The sequence below is a fragment of the Caenorhabditis remanei genome, chromosome IV (genome assembly GCF_010183535.1).
Source record: "Caenorhabditis remanei strain PX506 chromosome IV, whole genome shotgun sequence".
In the NCBI taxonomy this organism is placed as follows: domain Eukaryota; kingdom Metazoa; phylum Nematoda; class Chromadorea; order Rhabditida; family Rhabditidae; genus Caenorhabditis; species Caenorhabditis remanei.
This window is the reverse complement of record NC_071331.1, coordinates 25,403,390-25,431,138: the sequence shown is the minus strand read 5'-3', so window position 1 is coordinate 25,431,138 and position 27,749 is coordinate 25,403,390. Positions and strand designations below refer to the sequence as shown.

General features: G+C 37.5%; 5 protein-coding genes across 5 annotated transcripts; 2 read left to right on the top strand and 3 right to left on the bottom strand.

The window, feature by feature from the left end:
- Nucleotides 1-150: 150 nt before the first annotated feature.
- Nucleotides 151-3,162, bottom strand: GCK72_016300 (uncharacterized protein; the record flags this gene model as incomplete). The annotated part of the gene is made up of 2 exons (XM_053731437.1): nucleotides 151-216; nucleotides 2,998-3,162. The coding sequence occupies 2 exons, from the start codon at nucleotides 3,160-3,162 to the stop codon at nucleotides 151-153; spliced, it is 231 nt and encodes a 76-aa protein (XP_053586209.1).
- Nucleotides 210-3,205, top strand: GCK72_016299 (uncharacterized protein; the record flags this gene model as incomplete). Its single annotated transcript, XM_053731436.1, has 3 exons — nucleotides 210-275; nucleotides 1,603-1,670; nucleotides 3,034-3,205. The coding sequence occupies 3 exons, from the start codon at nucleotides 210-212 to the stop codon at nucleotides 3,203-3,205; spliced, it is 306 nt and encodes a 101-aa protein (XP_053586208.1).
- Nucleotides 3,206-4,391: 1,186 nt separating this feature from the next.
- GCK72_016297 (uncharacterized protein) lies at nucleotides 4,392-16,775 on the bottom strand (the record flags this gene model as incomplete). Its single annotated transcript, XM_053731434.1, has 8 exons — nucleotides 4,392-4,450; nucleotides 4,523-4,664; nucleotides 10,023-10,104; nucleotides 13,164-13,194; nucleotides 15,479-15,557; nucleotides 15,602-15,751; nucleotides 16,521-16,607; nucleotides 16,743-16,775. 8 exons carry the CDS (start codon nucleotides 16,773-16,775, stop codon nucleotides 4,392-4,394), a joined length of 663 nt encoding a protein of 220 aa, XP_053586206.1.
- Nucleotides 10,049-11,520, top strand: GCK72_016298 (uncharacterized protein; the record flags this gene model as incomplete). The annotated part of the gene is made up of 4 exons (XM_053731435.1): nucleotides 10,049-10,085; nucleotides 10,770-10,929; nucleotides 11,351-11,402; nucleotides 11,446-11,520. The coding sequence occupies 4 exons, from the start codon at nucleotides 10,049-10,051 to the stop codon at nucleotides 11,518-11,520; spliced, it is 324 nt and encodes a 107-aa protein (XP_053586207.1).
- Nucleotides 16,776-19,032: 2,257 nt separating the features above from the next.
- GCK72_016296 (uncharacterized protein) lies at nucleotides 19,033-22,881 on the bottom strand (the record flags this gene model as incomplete). Its single annotated transcript, XM_053731433.1, has 10 exons — nucleotides 19,033-20,091; nucleotides 20,147-20,308; nucleotides 20,440-20,635; nucleotides 21,079-21,150; nucleotides 21,202-21,300; nucleotides 21,348-21,469; nucleotides 21,612-21,746; nucleotides 21,800-21,988; nucleotides 22,372-22,720; nucleotides 22,769-22,881. The coding sequence occupies 10 exons, from the start codon at nucleotides 22,879-22,881 to the stop codon at nucleotides 19,033-19,035; spliced, it is 2,496 nt and encodes an 831-aa protein (XP_053586205.1).
- Between the last annotated feature and the right edge of the window lie 4,868 nt (nucleotides 22,882-27,749).

The window sequence follows — 27,749 nt, the reverse complement described above, 5'->3', positions numbered from 1 at the left end:
AGACCGATAAAGAACACAAGACAATGTGTGTTGACACTATCCAACATTGGAAACTATTAAGAGGGCAAACGAGTAAAGAGGTCATCATGTGATCGGATGGAAAAGTGGGCGGAGTCACTGTGAAATATCGAAACCGCTGGTTTCCAAATGTCATGGAGATGTCATGAACGGAGAACGAGACATTTCAAAACTACTGGTTTCCAGACTGTATGGGATCTAGAAAATTCAAAAAGGAGGATTTCAAGTTATCGGGATCTATGATCTCGACGATGACAGTAAGACATCAGACACCTCGAAAAAAAGTCCCTTAAATGTGGGGAAGCTTCATTAAAGCTTTTTCTATGTAGCAAAGGAACTATTTTTAGAAAATAATTGAGATTTTCTGAAAATTGGCTCACAGGTAGTTTCGACCATTCTGAATACGATAGTAACCAAATCTTTTGTTAATTCCTGCTCCGGAGCTAAAAAAATTAGATCGAACTGGCTCCGTGAAGCAGTAATTGGCAAAAGATGGGTCCAAATCACTAAGTCTGGAATCGTTTCATGATCCACACAAATTTTAGTTGTGAGCGAGCTTCTGGGTGTTTGGGGTGAAAACCCCTCAAATAAGCAAAAGATCATAGAAGTGGGCGGAGCCTCTAGAGCAATAGTAATGAAAAAATAGCAGAGAAAACCGCTTAAAACCAGCCAGAAAACTCTCAAAAACTGGGCTCTTTATCTCTATTTGGAGCCAATCAAGTGAGAAACGACTGAAAAGGAGGGAACAATCGTTATCGGTTCCTCTAATCTATCACTTTTTTGCGCCCATCCAATTTTCGATTGGAATGGAGAAAAAAAAAACACAAAGTGATGTAAGAAGGAAAAAATAACTGCAAAAAAAATTGAAAACGACGAAGCAAATCCTATTAACGAGAAGGAGAGAAGGAGACCCCCTTTTGTGTGCTCATGATTATGGTCATGTTTGAAAAAGAGCACGTATGCAGAACAGAAATACAAAAGAACATTTGAAGTCAGTTGAGTGTGAAATTAATGGAAAATTCTGCAAAAAAAGTGCGTTTTCCAGAAAATTCATTGGTTTTTGAGGTAGAGGTGTCTTGTGAGTTTTTTATAGTTTCGAGACCGATCAGGACTATAAAATGTCATATTTTCGGTGGAAATTATGAGTTTTTAATGGCTCGGACACCACAAAAAAGCGGGTAGTTGACCAGAGATCTATGATTTTCTACAGTAATCGTAGAGCTCTGAAAAACATGCTCTACTGAACTCATAATTAACTTTTCGTTAAATTTCGATAGGGCGCATTCCCAGATGAACGCAATCATCAGAACTCTTCCGAAATGAAGATTATTCGATTAAAAATCCGATTTTTACTCTAGAAATACCTGAGACATTCCTAACCGGTCGAATGCACATTTTCAACGCTTCAATGAATATGATTCATATCAGTCTGGAATTTCAGCAGCGACCAGAACTGTTAGAAACGGAAAATGAGTGTTTACAGGATTTTTTTTACTGGAACTCAAAAGAATCATTCAGAATGAGAAAATCTCAATTTCTGAATAAAAATTCGAGATTTTCCGACTCATACAGCCATTTTTTCAGCCAACTCTACTGAATAAGCTCGATTTTCACGAGGATCGTACCAGAAATTCCGAACTTCCAGTTCATTGGTTAGTAAATTGCTTCACACCAAATCAAATGAGAAAACAAACTCACATAAACCTTGGGAACCTGTTGAAACATCATCTTGTGTTCACTGAGCTGAGGGAATTCCAGCGATTCCTTGTGATTTCTTTCAGCTTCTCAAGTGAGGTCAAGAGAACCCACACAGACACAAATATTTGTGTTGTTTTCTCTCTGAGATTCAACTGAGAGATTGGGGATGGATGTCAAATGAGAACATGACACTCTGACATGATCACAATTAGATCACCACGGGAGGAGGACCCTCCCAGAGAGGCGGAAAGAGAAACAACGACAGTTGGTGTGCCGCTCTAGTTTTTGCAGGAACCAGTGGATAGAGAGGATTGTGAAGAAAATGAGAAAAATATGTGCTCATCGAGCGCTAATTGGTTCCTCGTAAATCCACACGCTAGCTGGTGCACCTGAAGCGCTTCTGACTAACTTTGGTACCAGTCAAGGCGGAAATCTAGATAGATAGCTATCTGTGAATCCATACAACTAAAATTATCAGCTAGCTGGTGCACCTGAGGCGCTTTAGTTTAGGCTGGGACGCCGTGTTGAACTCATAACCAGCTGCCAACTTTCAGTCATTCTGGGGCACCTGAGCCGCGTTTCTTCTGATTATAAAGGCCGATGGACTGTGAATGCTAGCTGTATTTTGAGACAGTTCGAATTTGCGGACATCCGATGTAACGGTCATACAGACAGACAGAAAGTCTTTCTGAGCATTTTTGACAGCATTACGACTGAAAACAGCGAAATTTGAGCCGAAAACGATCGATACCCAACAATAGGTGGAAAATTTCAGTAAGTCTACGGCAAGCAAACATTCGTAAACCATCCTTCTCAGTGTCTCGTAAATCTACAAAGTCCGATCCCCGTAAATCGACACAACCAGACTTGCAAAATATCGGCCCGGCCCGGGCCGGTAGAGAAAGTTGCCGGCCCGGCCCGGCCCGGTCGGCCCGGAGTCAAAAAATGAGCACAATTTTTTCACAAAATTTTTCGAAATTTTTTGAAATTTTCATCAAAAATAGTCAAAAATCCTATGTACACTTGAGTTTTATCGATATGTAAAAACATAGTCGAAAATTCGACTTTTTTGCGAAAAAATCAAAAAAATTTCAAAAAAATTCAAATTTTCAAATTTTTGTACTGTGACCCGGGCCGACCGGGCCGGGCCGGGCCGGTGAAAATTCTCAAATCGGCCCGGCCCGGCCCGGCCCGGCCCGGCCCGTTGCAAGTATGGACACAACCCCATCTCAAGTTTATTTTTTCTGAAAATTCATATTTTCCCTCCCAATAAAAACCAACCTGTGACCCATTGACCTGATCGGACGGTTTCCTCAGTTTCGAGAAGAATCCTCGGATTCCACCGCCTCCACCACCACCGGATCCTCCTCCACCTCCTCCACTTCCAGCACCACCACCGGCGGCACCGCTGTTGCTCCCACTCGACGGACGGCTCGTCGAGCTCATTTCTCCTTTCGTCTCGTTTCGATTCGATTATCGATTGATTTGATCTATTTTTGGTGGTGGACTATGATGGTTTGGTGGTGTCAGGTGAGGTTGATGAAGTCTGAAATTGGAAAATTTATTGATTTTTGAGGGGGAAAGAGAGAGCGGAGGGAAAAATTCACGGAAATTGAGGTAAAGACCATTTTTCAGTTAAAAACTGGAAAAATAGACGAAAACGAGATTCAAAGTAAATAAATATTGAAGAATCGGTGGAAAAATCAGTAAAGATTTGATGGAATATCGAAATTTTGACGAAAAGTTGCAGAAAATTACAAAAGAATGAGTTCAAATTCAACTTTTGACAAATAACTGTGATTTTAACGAAATTTTGCTTCAAAGACCTAAAAATTCGTGTAAAATTAACTGAAAACGAGCTTAAATCGGCTGTAAATCTCAACAAAAATAATGATTTTTACTAAAAATAGTGAAAATTCGGATAAAAACTGTGCTTTTCTTGATAAAATGGGTCGATTTTGGCCATTTTTGAAACATTTTTGTCATTTTCAAGTTGAAAAAATACAGATTTTCATCACGAAAAAACCAAGAATCAGTAAAAATGCTTTAAGTGACATATTTTAGGCAAAACTCAATTAATTATTTTTATTTTTTGGTAATTCTCAGAAGTTTTTGAACGGAAAACTGTGATTTTCACAAAATTTGGCTTGAAAATTATCAAAATTTGACTAAAATTGACTGAAAAAAAGCTAAAATCGGGTAGAAATCTTCACAAAAGTAGAGACTTGAACTAAAAATAGTAAAAATTCGGATGAAACTGATTTTTGTCATTTTCAGGTTGAAAAAATGCAAATTGCGACCAATTTTCACCTCGAAAACACCAAAAATCGGTGAAAAATGCTCTAAATTCTAATAATCCGGAAGTTTTTGACTTTAAAATTATAGAAAATGAGCTATTTTTTAGTGAGAAAAATCCTAAAATTGTGAAAATTCGGATAAAAACTGTTAATTTGATGAAAAAATGGGTCGAGGTCATTTTCAAGTTGAAAAATTCAAATTTTGAAAAATGAAAAATCGCTATTTTTGCGAAAAGTTTTGAGTGAGAAAAAGCAAAATTCAAAATAAAAAATCCAAAATCCGTCGTGATTTCCCCGTTGAGGTGCTCCAGAAACTCCCTGAAATAAAAAATAATTTATTTATTTATAAATATTTCCACCACTCACCCAGTTCCAATCTCACAGAATTGCCGAGTCGAATTGAGGAATGTCGTCGGCTCTCAACACATGTTTCAGGTCTGCAAATTCTCTCGTTTTTCTCCGCTTTTTTTCAAACAAAATTGGAACAGGAAATTGTATTGTTCACTCACATGAAAGCCGCTTCTTCCTGCCGGGACCCAGCAACTCGACGAGCTTTTGAGCGAAAATCTTCACATTCGCCTCACCCGAATTGTACTTTTTGATGATTTCGCGGAAGTGGGGAACCTCTTCGGGACGGAGACATGAGAGCACCTGCAAAAATGTGGATTTTAATACTGGGAAATTGAGAAAAATGTGAAAATTCCGATGATAAAATAATTAATTTTAAATTCGCGGTATTTTGGGTACGCAAACACCGAAAGAGAAACCCGCGGAGTAGGCATTGGAAATTACGAGCAAATTGAAAATTGGCGGTTTCAGAATGTTACTTTTTCAGATGGATTTTCAGGTGAAAAAAAAAACGGAAGACTATATTTTTGGACTTAAAAATGATAATTTTTGTTCAAAAATTTCAATTCGTTACAAAAAATCACCAAAAAACTCGTGAAACACAAGAGAAATCCGGTTAAAAACAAGATTTCTGGAAAAATGACAAAAAAATACATTTTTGGTTGTTCCGATGATTTTTTTGGAATTATTCGAGGGGATTCGGTAGATCAAAACAGAAGTCTTTTTTTCTGGTTCTTTCGATTATTATTCGGCATTTTCGAGGGGTTTTATAGATCAAATTTGAAAGAAAATATGATATTTTTTTTAAATAAACTGTTGAAAAAACCCAAAATTCTGTATTTTTTTTTTAGTAAAAACTGATATTTTCGCTTCAAAAACTGATAAAATCAACATTTATTCTTTTATCAAGTACTTTTCAGGCCAAACTAGTCTAATCCTTCCGCTTTGAATGATTTTGAGTAAAATTTTAAAATTTTAGTCTAAAAACTCCAAAAAGAGAAAATCGGAAATAAACTACGACATGATTCACTCAAAAACCGTGCGATAGTTGTCTCCTAGACTGAAATCTCAGAAAAAAACTGACATGAATCTAGTGAAGAGTCCTTCAACAAGTCTAGCCAATCAACCCAAAATAGGCGGAAAAAAGTGAAAAATGACGTAACACAACAAAAAAAAGTTTGCATTCAAACAGGGAAAAAAGAAACACAAGTGATAATCTGGGTGCCTCCTCTCTGCGAAGAGGGGTCAGCAAGAGAGATAGATGTAGAGAAATGTTGCGTGTGTGGTGCCCTCAGGGCTAAAAACGGAAAAAAAGAGAGAAGGAAGGGAAAGGGAGCGCGCGAAAAAAAAACCACCAAGATTAGTATTTTTTCTCTCCTTTTACGGGAAAAAAGAAAATGAGTATAGGAGCTTCTTGGGGAGAATAAGAGAGGAAGAGAGATCAATAAATAAATTGGAGAAGCGAAAAATTTGAGAAATTTTAATGAGCATTCCCCACCACTAGTCCTTCCGCTTCACTGTCCTCCATCATAAAAATAAGATGAAGAATTGAAGAATTTTTCATTCTATTTTGGGAAATTGGAATTGGAATAGGAAGAATTTAATGAGTAGAGATGGAGCGAAATTGCCTTTAGAGCGCATTTTCCAAAGTTTGAGATTTTCAGAGGTCACTTACCTAAACTAAGGAAAAACTCGCCATTATATCAAAATTTTTCCAAAAAACCTGCATCCCTGAAAAGCTGAAGACGTGAGGGTTCAGAGTCTCATTATAAAATTCACCTAGCGTATAAATAAACGAGTTACAGCGATTTTCAGCCAAGGTAGTTCTGAAAATTGTTGCAATCTGCTTTCATTTTGACGCTAGGTGAATTTTATAAAGAGATTCTGAATCCTCACGTCTTATTGTTAGGCTTTCCAGTCATATCGGTTTCTTGTGGAAAATTTGATTCAAGTGTGAGTTATTATGTCTTAGTTTAGGAAAGTGACCTCTGAAAATCTCAAAATATGAACAGTGCGCTCTAAAGTCAATTTTTCTCATTTGAGCGCAATTTTAACATTTACTGCTAAACATAGATTTGTAATAGAAGCCTTATAGCCTTAGGCTCCGCCCACCTTTTGACAGCTCTCCAAATCACGTTAATATAATTAAGCGAAGATGGAGAATTTTTGAAAATTTTGAAATTCTGAGTTTAGGCTCCGCCCACTTTTCCCAATTAAACCATTTTCGTCTAGAATTTTCCTATGCAATTTAGGGGAAGAAAATGAGAAAGGGATCGAGAAGCGGTGGGGGGACAACAAGAAAAAACGAAGAAGAAGAAAAAGGGAAAATGAAATTGGATTCGGTGTCTCCCCTCCTCCGGTGATGGGGGGGGGGGGGGGGGGGGGGGCACCCAAACCCCTCTTCAGAAGAAAAAGAAACTGAAAAAATTAGTTTTTTTTAAAGATTTTTCTTGTCTAAAAGAATTTGCATAATACAAATGTATCAAGGAGTGTCTACTAATCCTTGGAGCCGCCCTTCTTTCCAAAAAGTGGGCGGAGCCTCCTGAGCTTATTAGCAGTGACAAGGGAGACTAGCCGAATGTCCTCTTTCGCCTCTATGAGGAAGAATGAGACTAAAGTAGATGAGGGGAAGGGGGGACACGAAAATTAGTTCTTGAAGAAAACGAAAAAATTTTTTTGCGCGGTACGGATAAGAGAGGGAGAGAGATGCAGACTGATTAGTTGTCTGCGGGGTGCCAAAGGCGCGCCAGCGATTTAAATGGAGGAATATGTGCAAGCGTGCTCTATTGAACTTTTTTAAACCATTTTACAAAAAATTCGGTCAAAAACTAATTTTATAGTTGGTGGCCTTGAAACCCAAATTCTGAAAAACTAGTCCTCGGTCGTTAAAATTTCGAATTCTTAGTTTTTTTTCGTAAAAACTGAATAAATTTGAAATTTACGCAGTTTTTGAGCAAAATTCAGCATTTTTCTAAAGAAATCGTGAAAAAAAACTAGAAAACTTCAAAAAAATGTTTTTCGAGTTGAAAATCACGAAAATCGCAGTTTTCAGCGATTGCATAATGCGAATTCGCTCTACTGGACTCGGACTGAAAAACGCGTCCAAGGAACGCCAGACACCACTGAAATCCCAAAAGTTCGATTCAAAGGGCTTCATCATGAGATTAGAACGGATTAGACTTTGATTTCTTAGGCATTGAGTCTAGGTCTAGCAAATGCGCTCTACCGAACTCTCATAGTTCAGTAGAGCGGACTGACCATCTGATCATCAAAACAGCTAAGAATCCATCACCACTTGCAGACTACAGACTACAACAAAAAAGGCGCGACTAACGACACGCCAGGTTTTTCTTTTTTCCCAGGAATGAGTAGAGTGGTGAGAAAAAGGTATAATAAACAAGGAAAAATGCGAAATGAGTGAGTGAGAGAAAGCGGTACGGGCGGGCTCGATTAGTAGTAGTATATGGGCAGTGGAGAGAGAGATTGGCGGATGGAGAGACGCAGACATAGAGAGAAATGAGAGGAATGAGGGGATAAACAAGGAAAGAGGGAGATAGATGTTGGAAAAATGACGAAAAGCTAAGAGGAAGGAGAAAATGATGAATATTTAAGGTCTCATGGAAACGCGTCAGAAGTGCGCCAGATATATTTTAAAATGTGCAGAAATCTTGGCGATAGACTTTGAGATCCCGTCACGAAATCCCTACATATTAGTCAAAATGATTCAAATTTACATTGGTTGGAAAGATAATTTCTAGAGCTACATTTTTCTAATTGACTATTATTTGATAGCTATAAAGGGTAGAGAGATGTGAGAGACTCAGAGAAGCTAGGGTGTCTAGTTGTCTGCGCGCGCGCTCTCTCCCATCGCAACTTAGAACACTTATATCTCCACAAAGGGCGGTGCTATCAAAAAGTTGTCAACTAATAAAATGTGTAGAATTTTAAGCTCTACATTTTATTAATTGACAACTTTTTGATAGCTTTACACCCTAAGGAGATACGGGCGGCTCAAGTTGAAGAGAGACGCAGAGAAACGAGAACGCTCTAGCTTTCTGAGTCGCTTTTCTCCACTTTTTTCTTTGACCGCCCGTATCTTCTCGAGGTTTGGTGCTATCAAGAAACTGTCAACTAATAAAATGTGTAGAATTTTATGCTGAATATTTTGATAGTTAATAATTTTATGGTATATTTGCTAGGTTTTGAGATATGCGGCTTTAAAAACGGTTTACTGGGAGAATCATCATGCTCTCTACAACAAAAGATTCAAGTTGCTTTGCTAAATTATCAATAGAACACACTTGTCTCTAGAAAGTCCGTGAAAAAGAATCAACAGAGCGCATTTCATGTGAAATTCAACATTTTCAAAAAAAAGAACCCAACTCACACAAAAAAAAACAACAATGGGAATTTATATGCAAGTTGAAAAGAAAAAAGAAGAAAGAGACGGAGAGAGGGATTAAAACGAGTGATATAGAGAGACGAGAGACTCAGAGAAAACAAGAAAACAACTTTTTTTGAAAGAAAAGTTGATGAATCGTGATGGTGCAGTGTATGTATGAACATGTGTTCTCTTGGAAAAAAGTTTTTCAGAGAAAAAAATTTTGTGCACATTTTTGGAGGAGTGTTATGTTCTTTGGTGGATTGACGTGGTGGCAAAGAGAGTGGGGGTCACATATTTTAAGAATAACAAGAGACTGGAAATAGTGGTTGTGAGTGTGTGTCAGAAGCTATGTATAACACTGACAAGGAAAAATTTTTCTTGCAAAATTTTGAGATGATTCAAAATGTCTGATCATTTCAAATTCATAGTTACTGTGTAGAGCATGAATAGAGCTACATTTTTGTAATTGACCATTTTTTGATAGGAACTGAGGGTAGAGAGATAAAATAGACGCAGGGAAGCTACGGTGTCTAGTTGTCTGCGCGCGCTCTCTCCCATCGCAACTTAGAACGCTTATATCTAAAGAATGGGCGGTGCTATTAAAAAACTGTTAACTGCCAGAATTATCAGCGTAACATGTTTCACATTTTGTTAGTTTACAATTTTTTGATAGCACCGTCCCTTGTTGAGATATACCCTTTTGAAGTTTAGCAGAAAGAGTATGCGCAGACAACTAGACACCCTAGCTTCTCTGCGTCTCCCATATCTCTCTATCCTCAATAGCTATCAAATCATGGTTAACTACAAAAATGTAGCTCTAGAATTTTTCTTTTCAACCAATATAACTTTATATTATTTTGACTGCTAGAGATTTAGTGATTTTCAGTGGAAATCACAATTTTCAGTAAATTTGGAGCACTTCCAAGATTTCTCATTTTTCTTCAAAATCAGAGGGAAGTGGGATCAAAAACTCAAAAAACGCCACCACCTTTCCGTCAAAAATTGTTATTTCTCCTCATCTTTTTATGATCTATGACCGAAAAAAAAATCGGGCGGTCTCGCCGTTCGGTAATTGTTGAGGGATGTGTCAGCTATGTAGGGTTAGAACGACGCAAATGAAGTGCGCTCTACTGGACAAGACTGTGGTGGAGCGCGTTTGCTGGACTAGGCTACCTTGACTTTCCATTATAGAAAATTATATAGCCAATAACATTTGATTGATACAAAATGTGAGTTTTCTTTTCAAACGTTTTCAAACTGACTGGGGGGACACATACCTCATTGATCGCTTTGTTGACAACCGATGATTGATGACTTGATTCGGTTAGAGGCGTGTCGAGGTTGGGAAGTGGAGAGGATCTGGAACGTTTTTAATAAGGTTTGGATTAATGTATGGGTCATGTGATAACACTAGGCTATGCTCACAGTGTGTTGAAAATCTGAGATATTTCGGATCCCGTCACGGAATCCGTGTTGTCAAAATATTCCAAATTTATATACGTTGTGTAGATCAAGACTAGGGCTACATTTTTGTAGTTAACAACTTTTAAATAGCACCGCCCGTTCTTGAGATATAAGCGTCCTAAGTTGCAGTGTGAGAGCGGGCGCGCAGACTGACAACTATACTGTCTATCCTCCTCGGTAAACTCGTTCAACTTTCTGCAGCAATTTAGAGGTTCTGGCGACTTTCTGGAGAAATTTGGCATGGTTCTCTGACTTTCTACAGCTAGTTGAACTACGGTAGGCGTACGACCTGATTGTCGGTCTTTATACTCGCAACTTTCTGCAGCAACTTGCAACCTCTCCTCTCTTTTAGGGATATCGTGTGGGTGCCCCCGACTTTCTGTAGCAAATTGGAGGGTGCCCCCAACTGTCTGGAGCAATTTTCAAGCGAAGCGTGTCCGCGTTGCGTGCTTCTGAGCTTTTTTTTCATGAGATTTTTCTAATTTTTTTTCAATTTTAAACCGATTTCGTTATTTTTTTAATGGTTTTCTGACTTTAACTTAAACGGATCTTGTTTTCAGCACAAGGAAAGTCATGGAATAGAGAAAAGGACGATATTCATTGGGAAGTGGAGATTTTGTTGGAACAGACGGTGCTAGTTGGAGCGGTGAAAGGGCCGGGTATCAGTGGAGATACATATGATCATATTCCAGCTGTAACTGGTAGTCACAGGAAAATGAGGTAAATATTCAAAAGGGATGTGAGAATATCACGGTTTACAAATACGGAGTAATAAAAGAAAAAAGTACACAACAATATAGTCATTTTTACGAGTTTATAATCGTATTTTCTCTAAAAATCTATCCCTGGAAAATTATATTGTTTGGGCGAAACATACACAGTTTGACGTTACGAAGGTCGAAATATTTCTGGCAAACTCACAGATATCTCACAGAAAGACGGTTTTTTTTGCTAAAAAGGTGCGGTTTCTGGACAAGTATTGTATTTGTATGTATTGAAATCCAATTTTGAAAAAATGTAAATGAGTGTACAGACCCGCGGTCAGACACATAATGCTTTGAAAACTGCTCGCAAGTATGCTCGCACACATGACTAAATTAAAAACAGTCTCCCCACAAAAACCAACATTTTTTTCTTGCAGATTAATCGGAAAAGGAGTGAAACGACTGCATTCGATAGGCCATGGTGAACAAGTGAGGAATTGTTTCTTATATTCAAAACAAAAAATATTTTCAGATTCGCTTGAAGGAACAAACTCTCAAGTACTTCTACAGGTTTATGTTAATGTGTCCCACGAATATTCATGGATGAAATCACTCTGATGACTCGTATATTTCATTTTTTAATTGTCTCTTTAATTTAATTTAATAAAACTCTTTAATTTAATAAATTGTTTTTCATTTCATTGTTTCGTAATATTGGGAGGGTTTAATGAAGGATTGGCTTCACTTTCTACAGCATGTCTGCCGACTTTCTGCAGCATCTTTGGCAACTCTTCATATTCAGCATCATATTCAGCTAAACGTAAGGCACTATGCGGAGTCCCGCAAGGTTCAGTCCTATCCCCCATTCTTTTCGGCATTTTCGTCAATGATGTCCCAAAAACGTTACCACCTGGAGTCAAATGCCGTCAGTTTGCAGACGACCTAAAAATTTATGCCTCCTTCTCCAACTCAGATTCTAACTCTCTTCCTAATCGTCTCCAATTAGCTATAGATTCTGTAATTCTATGGTCCAAAAAAGCAAAATTAGACTTGAACAATAGTAAAACCGAATGCATTACCCTAGGCAACAGAAGAGCTATGAATACCTACACTATAGACGGTATTACTGTTGGTCAGAAAACACTGATAAGAGATCTTGGGTTCCTCATAAGCCCCAAACTTGACTTCAGTGAACATTGGCACAAGGCCACCAACGCAGCTAAATTCCTCGTCTCCCAAATATTTACTAAATACAATAGTAAAGACTCTAAAATCATGACTCTTTTGTATAAAACCTTCATTAGACCAGTTCTAGAGTATGGAACGGAAGTAAGCAGCCCGTACAAAAAATGCGATATCAGGGCAATTGAATCTATTCAAAATTCGTTCACACGCCGCCTCCTCAGCAGACAGATCGGGAGGTATCTTACACCATCCGACCCGGACTACTTGTCAGCCAATCAACGTAACGACAAATATGGCCTAGCCTCTCTGGAGCACCGCAGACAAACAACAGACTACAAAATGATTCTCAAAATGCAACTAGGCAAAATTGATATTAACACTGAAGACTTCTTCACGACCAACACATTCACTAAAACACGCAGTAACAACACATTCCACTGGAAAGCAGGAAAAACTAAAACTAGGCGCAACTTCTTTATTCACCGCACACTTAGCCGCGTTGCCATCAGCTCTGACCGACCGCCCATCTCTCCTAACTGATCCCACTACGATAGCTATTCTTTTGTCTTTTTCTTGGCATTTAACATCCCGTCTAACTCCTCCCCTGATGCTCATATTTTCTGTATATTCTTTTCTTTTCTTACTTTCACGATACTCGAGATCGTATTCAATAAATAAATAAATAAATAAATAAACTCTCTGTTGATGGTTTACATACTGTCGCCAGAGATGCTGCAGAAAGTCGGCAGACATGCTGCAGAAAGTTGAACGAGTTTACCGAGTCCCTGCGCTTCTTATATCTCTCTACCCTCAATACCTATCAAAAAGTTGTCAATTACCAAAAATTAACCATAGGTGTGATCTACACAACCAATATAAATTTTAAGAGTTTAGTCTACTATACACATGATGGCAACATCTCAGAATGTGCTAAAAACTTTTTGTACGAAAAAATTGACTGGGCTCCAAATTATCCAAAATTAACGGTTTCTAGCTTAAATGAAAGCTATAAATTTTGAAAGTTTAATTCTCATACTTAAAATTTGAAAAAAGAAGAAAACTCACGCTTCCAATGAAGACAACGATTTTGTGTGGCCTGAAATGAAGACATTGTTTAGTAAATAATTGAGATTCAAGTTTAAAATTTAAAAACGCGTCAAACACACTCCAGTCGGGAACTAAAGGGATCTGGCGTACCAGGCGCGTTTAAGGTTTCATAAACGCGTCTTAGGCGCCCCAGTAACAACCAAATAAATTGACAAGTCTTATGATTATTATCAGTGGTCTAATTGTATGTCTCTGTTCCCCCCTCTAACAATAGGAACGACGAGAGAGTGAGATACGCAGAGAACTAGAGAGAGTAAAACTGGAAAACTAGCCATCTCTCTGATGTCCCCCCAACTAACTTCCGACTACTCAAAAAAAGAAAGAAATACAAACATTTCGATTTAGTCTTGTCGCCGCCACATCAAAACATGTTATTGTTGGGTTGCAACTAAAAAAAATTCCAAAGTTCTTTTTTTATGGCACGGATTGCGGATTAGCGGCCTTTGATATCATACAAAATGTATTTATGAAGTTTTGCAAAGGATAGGTTTGGAAGGGTTTAAAAGTTTGGAAAACGGCAATAAAATTGGATGGGGCAGCAGGGTGAGCGAGAGGGGGAAGGGAGAACTGGTTTTGGACACTGTCTAGAGGGGGATTATAGAGACGGGGTGGGTTTCAAATTGTGCCAAGTTTATAATGGTACATGTTTGTAATTGACCATTTTTTGAAAGGAGTTGAGGGTGGAGAGATATGATAGACGTAGAGAAGCAAGAGTGTCTCGTTGTCTCCGCGCACTCCTTCACATCGCAACTTAGAAGACTTATATCTCAAAAACAGGCGGTGCGACCAAAAAATTGTTAACTTTCAAAATTATTAGCATAAAATTCTTCATATTTTGTTAGTTTACAACTTCTTGATAGCACTAAAGGCTAGGGAGATATACGCGTTCAAAGTGTTTCTCTCTCCTTTAACTTTTAAAAGGCTTATATCTCAGTGAGTTTTATAGTTATCAAAAATTGCTTTATAGCAACATATGTAGAATTTTACAGTGATTAGTTATGCAATGAATAACTTTTTGACATTACTACCGGTTCTTGAGATATTAACGTTGAAAGTAAAGAGAGAAAGAGAGCGAAGAGAGAAGGAGAGCGAAACGAGACGCCCTTGCTTCTCTGCGTCTATCATATCTCCAAATCCTCAATAGCTATAAAAAAGTTGTCAACTACAAAAATGTAGCCCTAGACTTAATCTACACAAAAACATAAATTCAAAATAACGGGACCATAGTGGCTGCCGTTACAGATCTTCAGAATTAATAATTTTGTGGCAAAACATAATTTTAAAGTGGTTTTAAAAACTTTGAGAATTTTTAAAGACAAAAATTGAGAATTTTCTCTAGGGTTTTGATTTGCCTAAAAACAAAAATTGGGTGAAGATTTTTTCAAAATGATAATGATCTAAGGAACCACACACAAATTAGTCAATTTCTAATCGAAATTAGCTGAAATTTTAAAAAGTTCACTTCTAATTAGCTAAACTCTCCAAATTACTCCTCAAAACTGCAAAAAAATGCAAAAAAAAACGTGAAAAAATAAGAAAAGAGAGAAAAGACGAAAGTTTCTGTGATGTATGAGAAAAGGAGGAGAGAGACACAAAGAACTCTCTCTCTCGAGGAAAAGAACGAAATAGTGTGTACCGATTGGAATGTGGATAGAGAAGCAAAGAAGGTGGGAATGTCTTGATATATGAAGAAGAAAGGATACTTGATGGTCAACAACACCCCGATTTCGGTATGGGTTTGTTCGAATTCAGATGTATAATTGATGATAGGTAATGATGATAAGGGAGGGGAAGATCAAACAATGTTAATTGGAATCGTGGGGGGTCAAAAATTATATGGACTGTGTTGAGTAGGAGTAGAGCTACATTTTTGTAATATTCCATTTTTTGATAGCTATTGAGGGTGAAGAGATATGAATCCAGAGACATAGAGGAGCTAACTTAAACTTTGGACAATTATATTTCAAGAACGGGCGTCGCTATAAGAGCCGAAATTGGAGTCAAAATGGTTCAATATTGATTGGAAAAAGCATGTCTAGAGCTACATTTTTGTAGGGCAAAAACTGAATATATATGTTTCGAATCAGCGTGCTCTCAGCATTCCAATGATAAAAAGGACGTCCTATAACTCCACGGTCACTCGGGAGCCTTCCTTAGTCAGTTCTATTCTCAGCCAAAACTTCCCCTTTTCCCGATTTTAATACATTTTTAATGAATGTCAAAATTGGAAATTCACACAACAAAAAAAATGAAAAAAGAAATCAAAGACTCACGCGAAGCAGTCTGAAGTTGTTGTTCGGCGAAGCGAGCAAATTTCGAATTCAATTCTTCTGATAGCTTCTCCGCTGTTTTCTGAACAAAAACTGTTTGTGAAGCCAAAAATTACAGAACTGTACCTCATCCGGAAGTGCCAAAACTAACAGATCCCGGTAATTCAGATTCCCCTGATACGGAGCAATGTTGAACGTGAACAACACCAAACCGTCCTCCGACAACGATCCGCACGAGAATATTAGTGGGATCGACACCTCGAATGGACATTTTTTCTGAAATTCAAGATTAGAAAGTTTCAATAAAAGAGTCTAGTGTTCCAATACTTTTATTTATTCTTTAGTTTACCAAACCAAGGTAAACAATGGTGGAGTGACCAAAAACCATTAATTATTTATAGCTTACAGTTTTCCTGTCGACAACCACAATTTTATCATGTAGAACTTGTAGAGCAAACGATCGGAAGTTCACATCGAGGTTGGTCACGGTTTTGATGGAGTTGGATTTCTGGGAGAAGCGAGAGGAAGTCAGGAATTTTCCAAATATACATTGATTGTGCAGAAAATATTTTCTTAAGTTTAAAGTAGTGTTAGTTTAAGATCCAGTCACGAAATCCCTAGAAGTCAAAATGGTTCAAAATTATATTGGTTGGAAAGAGTATGTCCAGAGCTACATTTTTGTAGTTGATAACTTTTTGATAGTTCTGGAGGCTAGAGATATATAAGAGCTAGAATTATATCTCAAGCTATTGAAACATTGGTAACATGTAAAATGTGTAAAATTTTATGTTGAACAATTTTGTAGGTGATATCTTTTTGAAAGATCAAGTAGGTTTTCAAATATACGTCTTTAAAGACAGCAAACTCGTGTAGTCAGAAAATCAAGGTACTCAAGAACAGCAAAAATTATCTTGGCTACAAAGAGATGAGTGGACTGAGGTAAGGTCATGAAGTTATGGCGCATAACCGATATCACTATCAATCGCACAATTTTAGGGAAAATCTTGTTTTTTTCGAAAAAAAAAAAAAGAAAAAAAAATCTTACCTTCGCCTTGTCATAGATCCTCAAAAAGTCGGTGCGTCCAAAGTCATCAAGTCCCGAGTAGTTTTCGTTGGAGATTATTCCAATAAACTGGAAATACGACTCAAAATTGAGTGAAAATGGGAAAATGTTGTGAAAATTTGAATATAGACCGGTCAACGTGACAAAGTACGTCGAGAAATGTACCAAATTTATTTCTCTAGATTTTTCAAGCTCAGAACTCACATCAATAGCAAACTCCGAAGTCGATGGTTCCATTACTCCAACTCGGCAGACAGTATGGGAAAACTAAAAACTAAAATCTAAAGAGAAAAGAGATAGAGTCGCAGAGAAAGAGGGAAAATCGAAAAGAAGGTGAACAAATATTTGTAAATGCTCTTCCCTCGCCCGCGAGAAAGTACTAATTTGACCTACGGCGGTGGCGGCGGCACCCGTTTCTCACAGGAATATCTTATTATCTCAAAATCACTGAAACCAAACATTTTGGGATATGCGGTACAGCAAGCTTACACACACATTACAGTGTACATATTTTTGCAGAAAAAAGTTTTGGAGCTCCAATCGATTATCATTCTGTTTATTTGATCGAGTCATTCGCACGTACTTATCAGTAAGAAAACTTAGGATGGGAGGAGATGGCACACCTATTTGTATATAAAGAGGGAAGGTTGTCTGAAACAACAGAATATTGACAGTAGATAAGGAACTTGGTTTTTGCAGAATGGTCAACTAATGCTCACTCAGCAATTTTTGGAACTGCCCTTTTCCAGAAACGATGTTTATGAAGGCTTATCACTACTGCTGTAATAAAAACTGAAATGCCTGACGAGATTTTGTTAAAGTACAGCTATAACCTACCCGATTGTACTTATCAGATTTTGTCTCTTGAAGGACTTTACCTGACCTCGAGTCACTTTTCTGTATTCTACCAATCAATAAATGTAACATTTTAATTTAACCTATAAATCTTCCCCTAGATTCAAGCTTGAACACATTTTTTCCAAATAAATACGTTTATTGCATCAATCGTTATGAAGACATGTCAATTATCACAAATGAGGGGGGCAAACGAACGAAATTGACAAGGAGTTGGGAATTTTTTTGATTATGCAAAAATGAATCGGTTGAAGAAATAGGGAGAAGTCGAAAATCAGAGGGTCATAGTTACAGCTTACAATTCAGAATGGGTGTTATCTAGGAATGTGGGAGGTTACTAGCAATTATTGCTTAAAAATTATCAGTTGCTGAGAAAAAAGCAGAAAAAAATAACAAAATATCACAAAGAGAGGATTTTCAGGTGTGTAATGGATAAATGGATAATCAATCACACTGAAAGCGAAATAAAGATACTGCATTGGGACAAGATGAAATAAATGAAAGGGGAACTGAGATCATGATCCCAAGTGTTCCACAGTGGGCAGAAAAAAAAGATAATATTAATTTACAATTAGATAGAATGAAATATAAGAAAGTGTCATAGTTTTTGAGGAGAAACATTTCAAAATTGGGTAAAGATGTGTCCGAGGAGCGTTCATATCAGAAAATTAGTTGGTGGCATGAAAAGAAATAGGGGATTGAATTGAAGGAATGGATCAAGATGATAAGAATGAAAACCAAGTTGAAAGGTTTCGAACAACTTAAAAAAACAGTGAGAGGAGCGCCAAAAAACGTGCTTGAAAGAATAAAAGTCAAGAATTAGTTAAACATTAGGTGAAAACAAAAACATTCAACACGAAGACAGCTAATTATAGGAAATATAGCTGTTGGATATGATTTATCAGGATCAGTTAGAGAACTTGTATTTTTTGACATGAGAGTCAATAGAAGAATGTGTGATGATGGGTAGAAAAGCGCAGTATATATTGAAGGGGAAGTTTGTAAAAAGCCATGAGAAGGAAGCATTGAAAAATGTAGGTGTTAATAAATTGATAAAGCAAGAAAACTGGAAAACGGGACAGAGGATCTCGTTAATAGGCTTAACAATGTTAGAAAATATTCGATGAAAATAAGGACTTAACTTTAATTTTTTGTAGAAACGGGTGAAGATGGGTCGAGAAGCGCCAATGAGAAATGTATAGGTGAAATTAAAAAAAAAAACATTGGATCCGAGGACAGCTAACATTTAAATTTGGGAAATGTTGCGTTTAAAGAGATAATGAAGCTGTGAAACTTGAAAAATGCGGAAAATTTCAGGAAAGGAATACGATTTTTTAAAGTTGAAAAAAAAAGAAGGAATAAAGGATATCAAAAAAGGGAGGTATAGGTTAAGCAACGGGAGAAGTAATAAGACAATCAGGATTCAAAAAATGTTTGTAGACCAAAAGTAAGACAGATGAGGACAGGAATGCTTAAAGGAGAGTGGAGGGAATTCAGGAAGACAATCGGGATTTAGGAAACAATTGAAGAACCCATATAGATGATATAAGTACCATAGACAGAAAAATTTACGATAAGAAAACAGGGAACCGGAAATGATGACCTGAAAATGAGGGCCAAATTAAATGGCTAGACAGGTTTAGTGCTCCCAATACTCCTCCTCCGGGTTGTTGCTATAAATTGGAGAGAAGCATTCTTCAGTATTGGCTGATCCCTGATGGTTGTGGAACACAAACTGGTAACGTGGAACACAAACTGGTAAAGGCTCCTCAATGAATCTTGGAATACTCGTAGGAAGCTCCAAAGCAAGTGTGCCTAGATTGTCTTCAAGTAGTTCCGGTTGAGTGAAAACTGGTGGCTCTTCTAAGAATCTTGGAATACTTGCAGGAAGCTCCAGGTCTAGTAGGTTGACGTCAAATAGCTCCGGGATAGCAGGGTTTGGAGTGGGAACAGGCGATTCGATGGGTTTTGGAATACTTGGAGGAACCTTCTGGGAGTTTTCAACTATCTCCATGCTGCCAGATCTTTGCGGACTTTGAGATTTTGAACCTTTATGGCGGTATCTAGGTTGATTATCCGATCGCTCCAAGCGTGATCGTTTAGCAGATGGCTCATCGCTTTGCAGTTCTTCGAGCCATGGGGATCCTGAACGTGTGTAAACCGGCGTGGGGGAACGGGATCTATCTAGGTCGTGTGCAAAAGTAGGAGCATAGGTTTCTGTGTTAGCCTCATTATAGCCCTCGGGATTTTCTTGTGGCTCGTCGATAGTCGTTTGCTTGACACATTTGTCACAGATGCAGCCGGCAATTTTTGGTTTATCTTTGCTGTGGACCTCTGGATTCTCATCTAGCTGCCCAGAGTGGCCGCCGTTGATGCTCTCGACGCAGTTGTCAAAAATGCAATCAACGATTTCATTCTCTTCTTCAGTGTGCTCCTCCTCATAGTGATCTTCGTTGATGGGCTCATTATGGTGTTCAGAATTGAGATCAACGGTTTCTGGGTTATCTTCGCCGTGGACCTCTGGATTTTCTTTCAACTGTTCATAGTGGCCTCTGCTGATGCACTCGACACAGTTGTCACAATTGCAACCAACGATTTTATCATCTTCCTCCAGCTGCTTTTTCAGATTGTTTCTTAGCTGGTTCATAGCTTCACGAGGAATTTGCCTAGATGGACTCTCATAATCGATCTTGCAATTCTGTAATTAAAAGTGAGTAATGACTTGTCGTAGGTTTCAGCTTAAATCAACTTACCAAGGCTTGTACATTTTTTATACTTTCTAACGAGGCGTAGTAAAGTGTCTGTACGCCGTTGAACTTTCCAAAAAACTCCTTCGGATACGGATCGTGATGGATCAGAATCAAGATACGAACATTGATTATGCTTGGAAGGTTCAGGAAATGCTCGGAGTAGCTCTGAAAAAATTCCTTTTCTAACAAGCTCACAACTTTTAAGCCCTCTGAGCTAAAAGTACAGAGAACATGAAAGTGCGCACTTCTAAACTGTCTAAATCAAAAATTGTTCTGAACAACCACACCCAGCTTACATAGATTATCAAGCTGTCCGTAATGGTCTTCGGATGCTTGAACAACGTTTCCAATCTACGACAAGCCGCCAGTTCACTGTCAACCTTTTCAACGTCTTTCTCAATCTGAAGTTCCAATTTATTAAAATTCACAAGGATGGCGTCGTAAACAGAAGGGATGTCCGCTTCCCAGAACAAGTCATTTTTTATCATGTCTCTGAAATTAAATACATATTTTTGTTTGAAAACATTTCGGCTGTATCGGCAAAGAATGGTGCCTAGCTCAAAGAATGAAACAAGTTCTGAAGTCCCTTTGTCAATATGTATGGTCACTACTTCTAAGAGCTTAAGCAACTGTCTGGTTATCTAAGTATCTAAAATCAAATGAATCATTAGCTTTGGGCATTTTTGGGCATTTTTCACACCTAAAAAAGCAGTAATCATCAGCTCCTCAAACTCAAACTTATGACCGGAAACCTCACGGACCTTAGAGTTCACACTCAAACCATTGATGAAACAGTCCAATAACATGAAAAACACAAAGTTTTAGCAAAAGACCACTAAAAAATTTGTTTCCCGTCAAAGGGCCATTCTTTGAGAAAAAACCATTTAATTTCCAAAAGACAATTCTTTGTCGAAACAGCCAACATTTCTACCTACCTTTCAATAATAGGAAGATGAGCGATAATCTTGTTCATAATTTCCAAATTGAAGCGTTTTGGTAATGGTTTTCTTAAAAAATGAATAGATTAATTGTTTTTAACCCTCTATTTTTTAACCTACCCTACTGCTCCCGGATTCACCGTTTCGAGTACTACGTAGTTGTTTTCAAAGTAGAGAACTACTTCAGTGTTATTTCGAGCTACTTGATGGCAGCATACCCTGTTAAACCAAAGTAAGTATGTCTGTCAATCCGGATATCGACTCACTTATCCTTAAATCTTCTCAGCTCCCAATTGAATTCCGCTGCAAGTTGATGAAGCGAAAGATAAGGGTGAATGTCCAACTCGATTTGCAGAAACCAACCTGCTTGCTTCTTTGTGAGGTAGTACTGAAATCAAATACATAATTATGATTGTTATAGAAAAAATTTAATAGCATGTCTAACTTTTAAGATATACACCTTCAAAGATGAAGGAAGGGAGCGCAGATAACAAGACGCTCTAGCTTCTCTGTATCTCTTCTAGACTCACCTCAAGTAATTCTTTCCAGTCCTCCTTTGGCAGAAGTTTGCTGCCCACTGATAAACTACACCATTTTGTTTGGATATCTCTAATTGCTTGGATATGAAACTTGTCGAGTGTCAAGTGGAGAGCTGGTCTTTTCAGCTGGAAACAACAATTGTGTATAAGAAAGCTCTAAAGACGTTAGGGAATCTTACCAATTTATCCTTTCCAATATGCACAAATACTGCCGCCGATACGTTCAATGAAACCTCTTCCACTGATGCTCTACGAATCGAGCGGAAGACGTTGAACAATACTGTATTAAAATTTTCGTTGTGAGGGAGCTCCATAGCGAGCTGCCTGACATTGAGCCGTTTACCGGCTGGCCATATTTGAGGGTATCCCTGGAAACATGTAACTTTTTTGTAGGGACAATCTCTAAAGGGTTATGGTCGTTTAAAAACAACAGCTCAAAAATCGCACTGTTTTGCACTGGAACTGGTCTATTTGAGGGAGAAATTATTTTGTCCATATGTAACTTGCTAGGGAGTGCTGGTACAAAAAAGTGGTCAACTACAAAAATGGACCCCTATTTTTATCCCTACGGTCCATTAAAAACTACAAGGTGTGACAATCAGAATTACCATGACACACTCTCAAAGTTGGATAATTTCCACTGAAAACGATCGAAGTTAGTATATTTTTGCACAGTACTGTATGGGTCTTTAATGTCAACCTATAGGGACTTCTACAGAATAAATATAAGTTTGAATTAATCCAAACCAACCTTAATCGTCAACTTCTGAAATTGACACGTCGACTTTTCCGTATAAAACTGAATCAAAATGCCCAATCGATCTAGTTTAGCCCCAGGTAACACTGTCGTCTGTTTCGTTTCCACCACATTTCCCGATTGATCAAGCTTTGATTTATGCGTTATGTCTGCGTGTAGAATCCATTCATAAGTGTCCGTAGAGCCCTCTTGCACAACCGAAAATCTCAAATCTTCCCCTCGCGAGATTGTCATTTTGGATAGGCGGTAGGGAGTTTCCTCCGCTACTGCTGTTCTGGATACCGTGCCGTTGATACGTACTCGATGTTGAACTGGCTCGTCGCGATCGAAAAGTACGTGTTTTCTGGAAATATTTCTTTCAGTAGTACTCAAAAATTTAAAAAAAACTCACTCCTTGATTGGTATGAATTGCATGACCGCCCGTACTTGATTCTCAGCTGCTCTCATTTCGTCTACAGTGACGGGAGCCGCGGGCACGATTACTTCTTCATCATCATCAGACATTCTGGATCTAGTGGTTTACCCTAAAATTTAGAAGTGAGTAGGTTGCATCAAAAAAGAAGACATCAAGCATAAGAAGTGAAGACTAATTAGAGAAGGGGTGTCATATTTGCTAGTTGACAAAACGAAAAAAAGAAAAATAGGCAACAGTGACAGATAGCTAGAGAAGACTCTGAATCTGGTTTCTAAATTTGACAGGAATTGAAATGAAGTGAGCTATGACGTATTTTTGGTAGTAGAATAAATTTAAATATATCTTTCAGATTCTCAGGGTTTGAGCAAATTGTGCAATGCTCATAAATGATAAATTGCAAAAGGAAAAACTCTTACTCAAAGGAAAATTCAAAATGTTAAAACTCATGCAAAGCCATACCGTTGTCAAAAGTAGTATCTGGAAAATATTTGTATTGCTTAGCAGTTCAATTGAACGGCGTTTTTGGGGAGGACTTTTGAGGAATTCAGATTTACTTTCTCGTAAATCTACACTAGAGTCTCTCCGTAAATATATACCAAGTCTCGTAAACCTACACACTGAAGTGAGTCCCGTAAACTAATACTCCTTAATTCTGCAAGGGGTCGGCTTACTTTGGGGTACTGTACCTTTGTAAATCCACACAGCGCCTCGTACACCTACACTAAGCTTTGTAAATTTGCACACTGAGTCCCGTAAATCTACCCCCATGTCTCGTAAATGGACACCAAGATCCTTGACGTTAGTAAGCTAAGACAATCAAACTCTAGTCTTGAAGTCTTGAACTGTGCGTGGTTCGTGAGCGCAAAGTTGATAACTCTTAACTTATATTACTATTACTAACCGTCTATCTCATTCTTATCCTAGGAATACTCAACAACACCCCACATCAGTCTACTCTCCTCAGAGTGTCTGGAGCCGCCCAACTACCCAACTCTCGTATCGATTGTGCTCCTCTTCTACTTCTACTCAGACCCTCTCCTCTATGTTGCCAGTGACAACTCTGTGATGAAAGCTCTCCCTCTTCCACTATCGATCCCATTTTTCCGACGACTCTCGTTGTCTAATCTAGTTAACATCACAATGTGTATCTAGGAGTACCTGAGAACGACGTTGGGGGATTATGTACATTTTGTTGCTAGGAGCATGTCGAGGGAATGGGAATGGGAAAAACGGAATGGAAGAGCTTATGGATTAAAAAATCAAAAAGACATGGACTTTGTATCTGTGAGAAGGGACATGGGAAATTTGGCTCAGAAAAGGGAGTAAAAAACTGAGAAAATAAGACAGAAAAAATTTGGAAATATAATAAAATTGATTGTTCTTTTGTAAAGTGTTAGGATTCTTGAACTTTTAATCTAGTTTTTTTTTGCAAAATGTCAAAAACGAGCGTGGTCGAAATGTGATTGGAGCCTCATTTCTTGTTTTCTGCTCCGCATGTCCAGATGTCGGCCGTCTTAGAGACCTAGAGACGGAGTCTGTCTCCTCATCTCTGTGTTGTCATCAATAGACGTTGGAAATGGAGAAAAACAGACAGAACCGAGCAAATTGTAGACAAGAAGAGAAGGAATAACAACAAATTACAGATTTTGGTGTGGCTGTCCCTCTATCGTCATAACTACACATGTATTTTTGAAAATTCAAAGTGGTTGAGAATCTAATAAAAACAAATTTGTATTGTTTTTAATGAAAAAAACACCAATTGAAAAGGCAAAAGAGAAAAATAGATACAACTATTGGTTGTATTAAAATTACCTTTCTGTTTCAAAAAGTGTGTTTTAATCGAAATTTATGTGGGGATTCCAAAAACCAACGTTCAAGTCATGAGCGAGGCCAAATAACCTTGACGTTTTTAAAAAAGTTCCCAATTGACTTGGTTTTCAAATGTCAACTTTCAAAACGTCTCAAAGCCATAGTTTACTAGAAACATTGGCATGACTCATAGTTTAAAAAAAAACATGAAAGAAGAATTATATGTAGCCAAACGATTTGTTTGTTCTCAACAAGACATCATTTTTGTTTGATACATATAATGTGTTTTGGAAACCGTACGGAACAAATTCAACAAAACGGAACAAACCCCAAAAAAAAGTGAATACGGAATTGACTTTTTTCAGAAGAAAGGAAGCTACAACAGCTGAAGGGAAGGTACAACTTTAAATGGAAGCAAGTGTTGAGCCACGACTAGTTAATAGTTTCTAAGTTTCCAGAACGGAAGACTCATAACTTTTAGTAAACATAAGAAATAAAGAATCTAATTTTAAAAACAATGCCATGTTTTTATTAGGTAATACATAACAATAAATTTTGTTTCAGAGAAAACAAGCGAGGGGATGAAGCCGACAAACACCTAGACGAACGGAAAATAGTGAGCACAGGGCTGTCAGAAAATATGTTGATGCGGTTCTTTGCATTCAACAGACAATACATTTTTGGGTATAAAACGTGGGTATGCAAATCACAGTCGATACAAAGATTGAATAGCAGAAGAGAAAACTAACACAGTTTGGCTTTTTTTGAGAATAGAAGATTAACTCTCTCTGATGCATATATTATCTTGGTAATTCTTTGTTTCTTTCTTGCACGATACTTGTGATCGTATTTAATAAATAAATAAAGAAAAGATGCAATGGTGTAGAAGAACGGATAATATGAATGAAATATTCCAACATTAACAGAAAGAGAGTGAATTAAAAAGTGATGAAATTGTGAATTGTGCATGTCAACAGAGGAGGATATTGGTGACGAGTGAAACAAATGTTGACATTAAACAACAATAAGCATGAAGAAGGATGGAAGAGGTGAAACGATAAAAGTTGAACTGAAAACACGAGGCGACAAAATATTGTGGAATTTTAAAAGAAATGCATTGGAAGCAAACTCAATGAGGTCCAGACTACTTATGCAAACGCGCTCTAATCAGAAATTTTGTACAAAATTATTACCCATCCGTCTGTGGCTGACCGCTTGCTCAAAGTTCGGCCGAGACCCACTCCGCGTCATCCTAAAATGTTAATGATTTCTAATGTTCACAGCCACGTAATGCGGACAGTGTGTTCCACAGAGCGCGTTTTTCTACAGTTTTTCCACAGTACCACATCATTACACCAAAAAAGAACTTTCAAAAGGACTGAAATAAGAAGACAAAAATTGAAAACAAGAATCAATCTGGCTTCCACCTCACGAAGGAGGGGACGAGTGAGAGATCTTTAGACGCAGACACTTTCAGACGTATTTCTTCCTGCGTCTCTTCGAAGTACACAGGAAAAAAAACGAAGGAGAGAGGAGATACATATGTGCATTTCGAAATTGGAAAGGAAAGGGCATGGGTTATAATAGTGAAGACGGGGGACGGCGGAGAATGAGATGGCTTAGTGACGGAAGAGAAGGATTTTGGATTATGGCGAGAAAAAGAGCAAAAAAAGGAATGAATAAGAAAAGTAGGGAAATGCATAGAGATGATTGCAACAGATTCCACAAATCCGTTATAATCAGAATGGATGATTAACAGACTTAGCAAAGATAATTTCTAGAAAAATTTTTCTTTCAATAAAATCAGTTTTTCTCACATGGAGTCAGTTTAGAGTTATGGGACGTGACATATATCATTGGGAAGCGGAGAAAACGCTGATTCCAAATATATATTCACTTTTAGCCGTCGAGGTCTAGTATTCGAGAGAAACAAGCTGTAAACACTTCCCAGCAAAAACCAAAACAATAGGTACGAGTTGACTAGATAAAATCTACGGCCTCATTTCTCGACAATTTTTCGATAGCTTTGAAGGCTATAGAGATATAAGAGAAGCAGGGAATCAAGGTTGTCTGTCGGCCACTATAGAGGATAGTGTGTATTTACAAAACAAGCATAAAAGATACAAAAAATATTAGCTGCAAAGTGAAGTATGTTTTGAAACAATAGGACAACAAGGAACAATGTCTCAAATTGAAATACAAGATTCTCATAATTTTAGTATTGAAATAAGATGTGCGGTAGAGCGTGTTTTCTAAGATTCGTGTGTTCAATGGATTTTTAGTGATTGAATTATTGTCAAATCAATATGTTGAAAATCAGGTACAGAACACTGTTTTATTAAGCCTACTCATTAATAGTAAAACAATCTGAAAGTCTGAAGATAACCTCCAATACCAAAATAAAACTGAGCCAACATTAAAAAAAACACATGATCTTGATGTTTTTTGATGTGTTTATATAATTCGTTTTGAAAAATTCAAATTCTATACAAAATGTACAATTATACGAACAAAATGCCATATTTACTTCTTCTCAAGAAAAAATCGTGGTTTGTGATTAAAATGACGAATACGAATGTATTTCTGCTTTTTGGAAAAAAAGAATTAGAAGAAGGGAAATAAATATATGTATAAGGTGAAGCATAGTGTATAATGGATTTCCCTTTTTTGATTTTAGGCCAATAGAGCGCACTTGTAATTTATCAAACTTACTAGGATTAAAACATTCAATTCAAGTTCATTTGTATTTATTTTTCGCAAAAAAGAAAAAAGACAGTTTAGAGATCAAAAATCACAAAAATAATTACATTTTTAAAACGGGGGAGAGGCTTATTATCGTATCAAAAAGTTTAGTTATAATCATAAGCATACAGTAGGAGCGAGAGGGTGTGGAAGTCTTTTTGTAATACGTGAAAGATCATAAATTATTTACAATGAAACATGTCAAAACGGGAAACATGGGAAAGTGTATTAAAAAACGGTAAAAAATATGAGAAAAGCGTCAAAAAATTAGATAAAAAATAAAAAATGAGATCACAGAGGAGAGCATGCGTGGAATTTTTTAGCGGCGGAGAAAAGAGAAGGGGGGAAAGAAAGAAAAAACAAACAAATAATATATTATCAAAATTAAAAGAGCACAAAGAAGCAA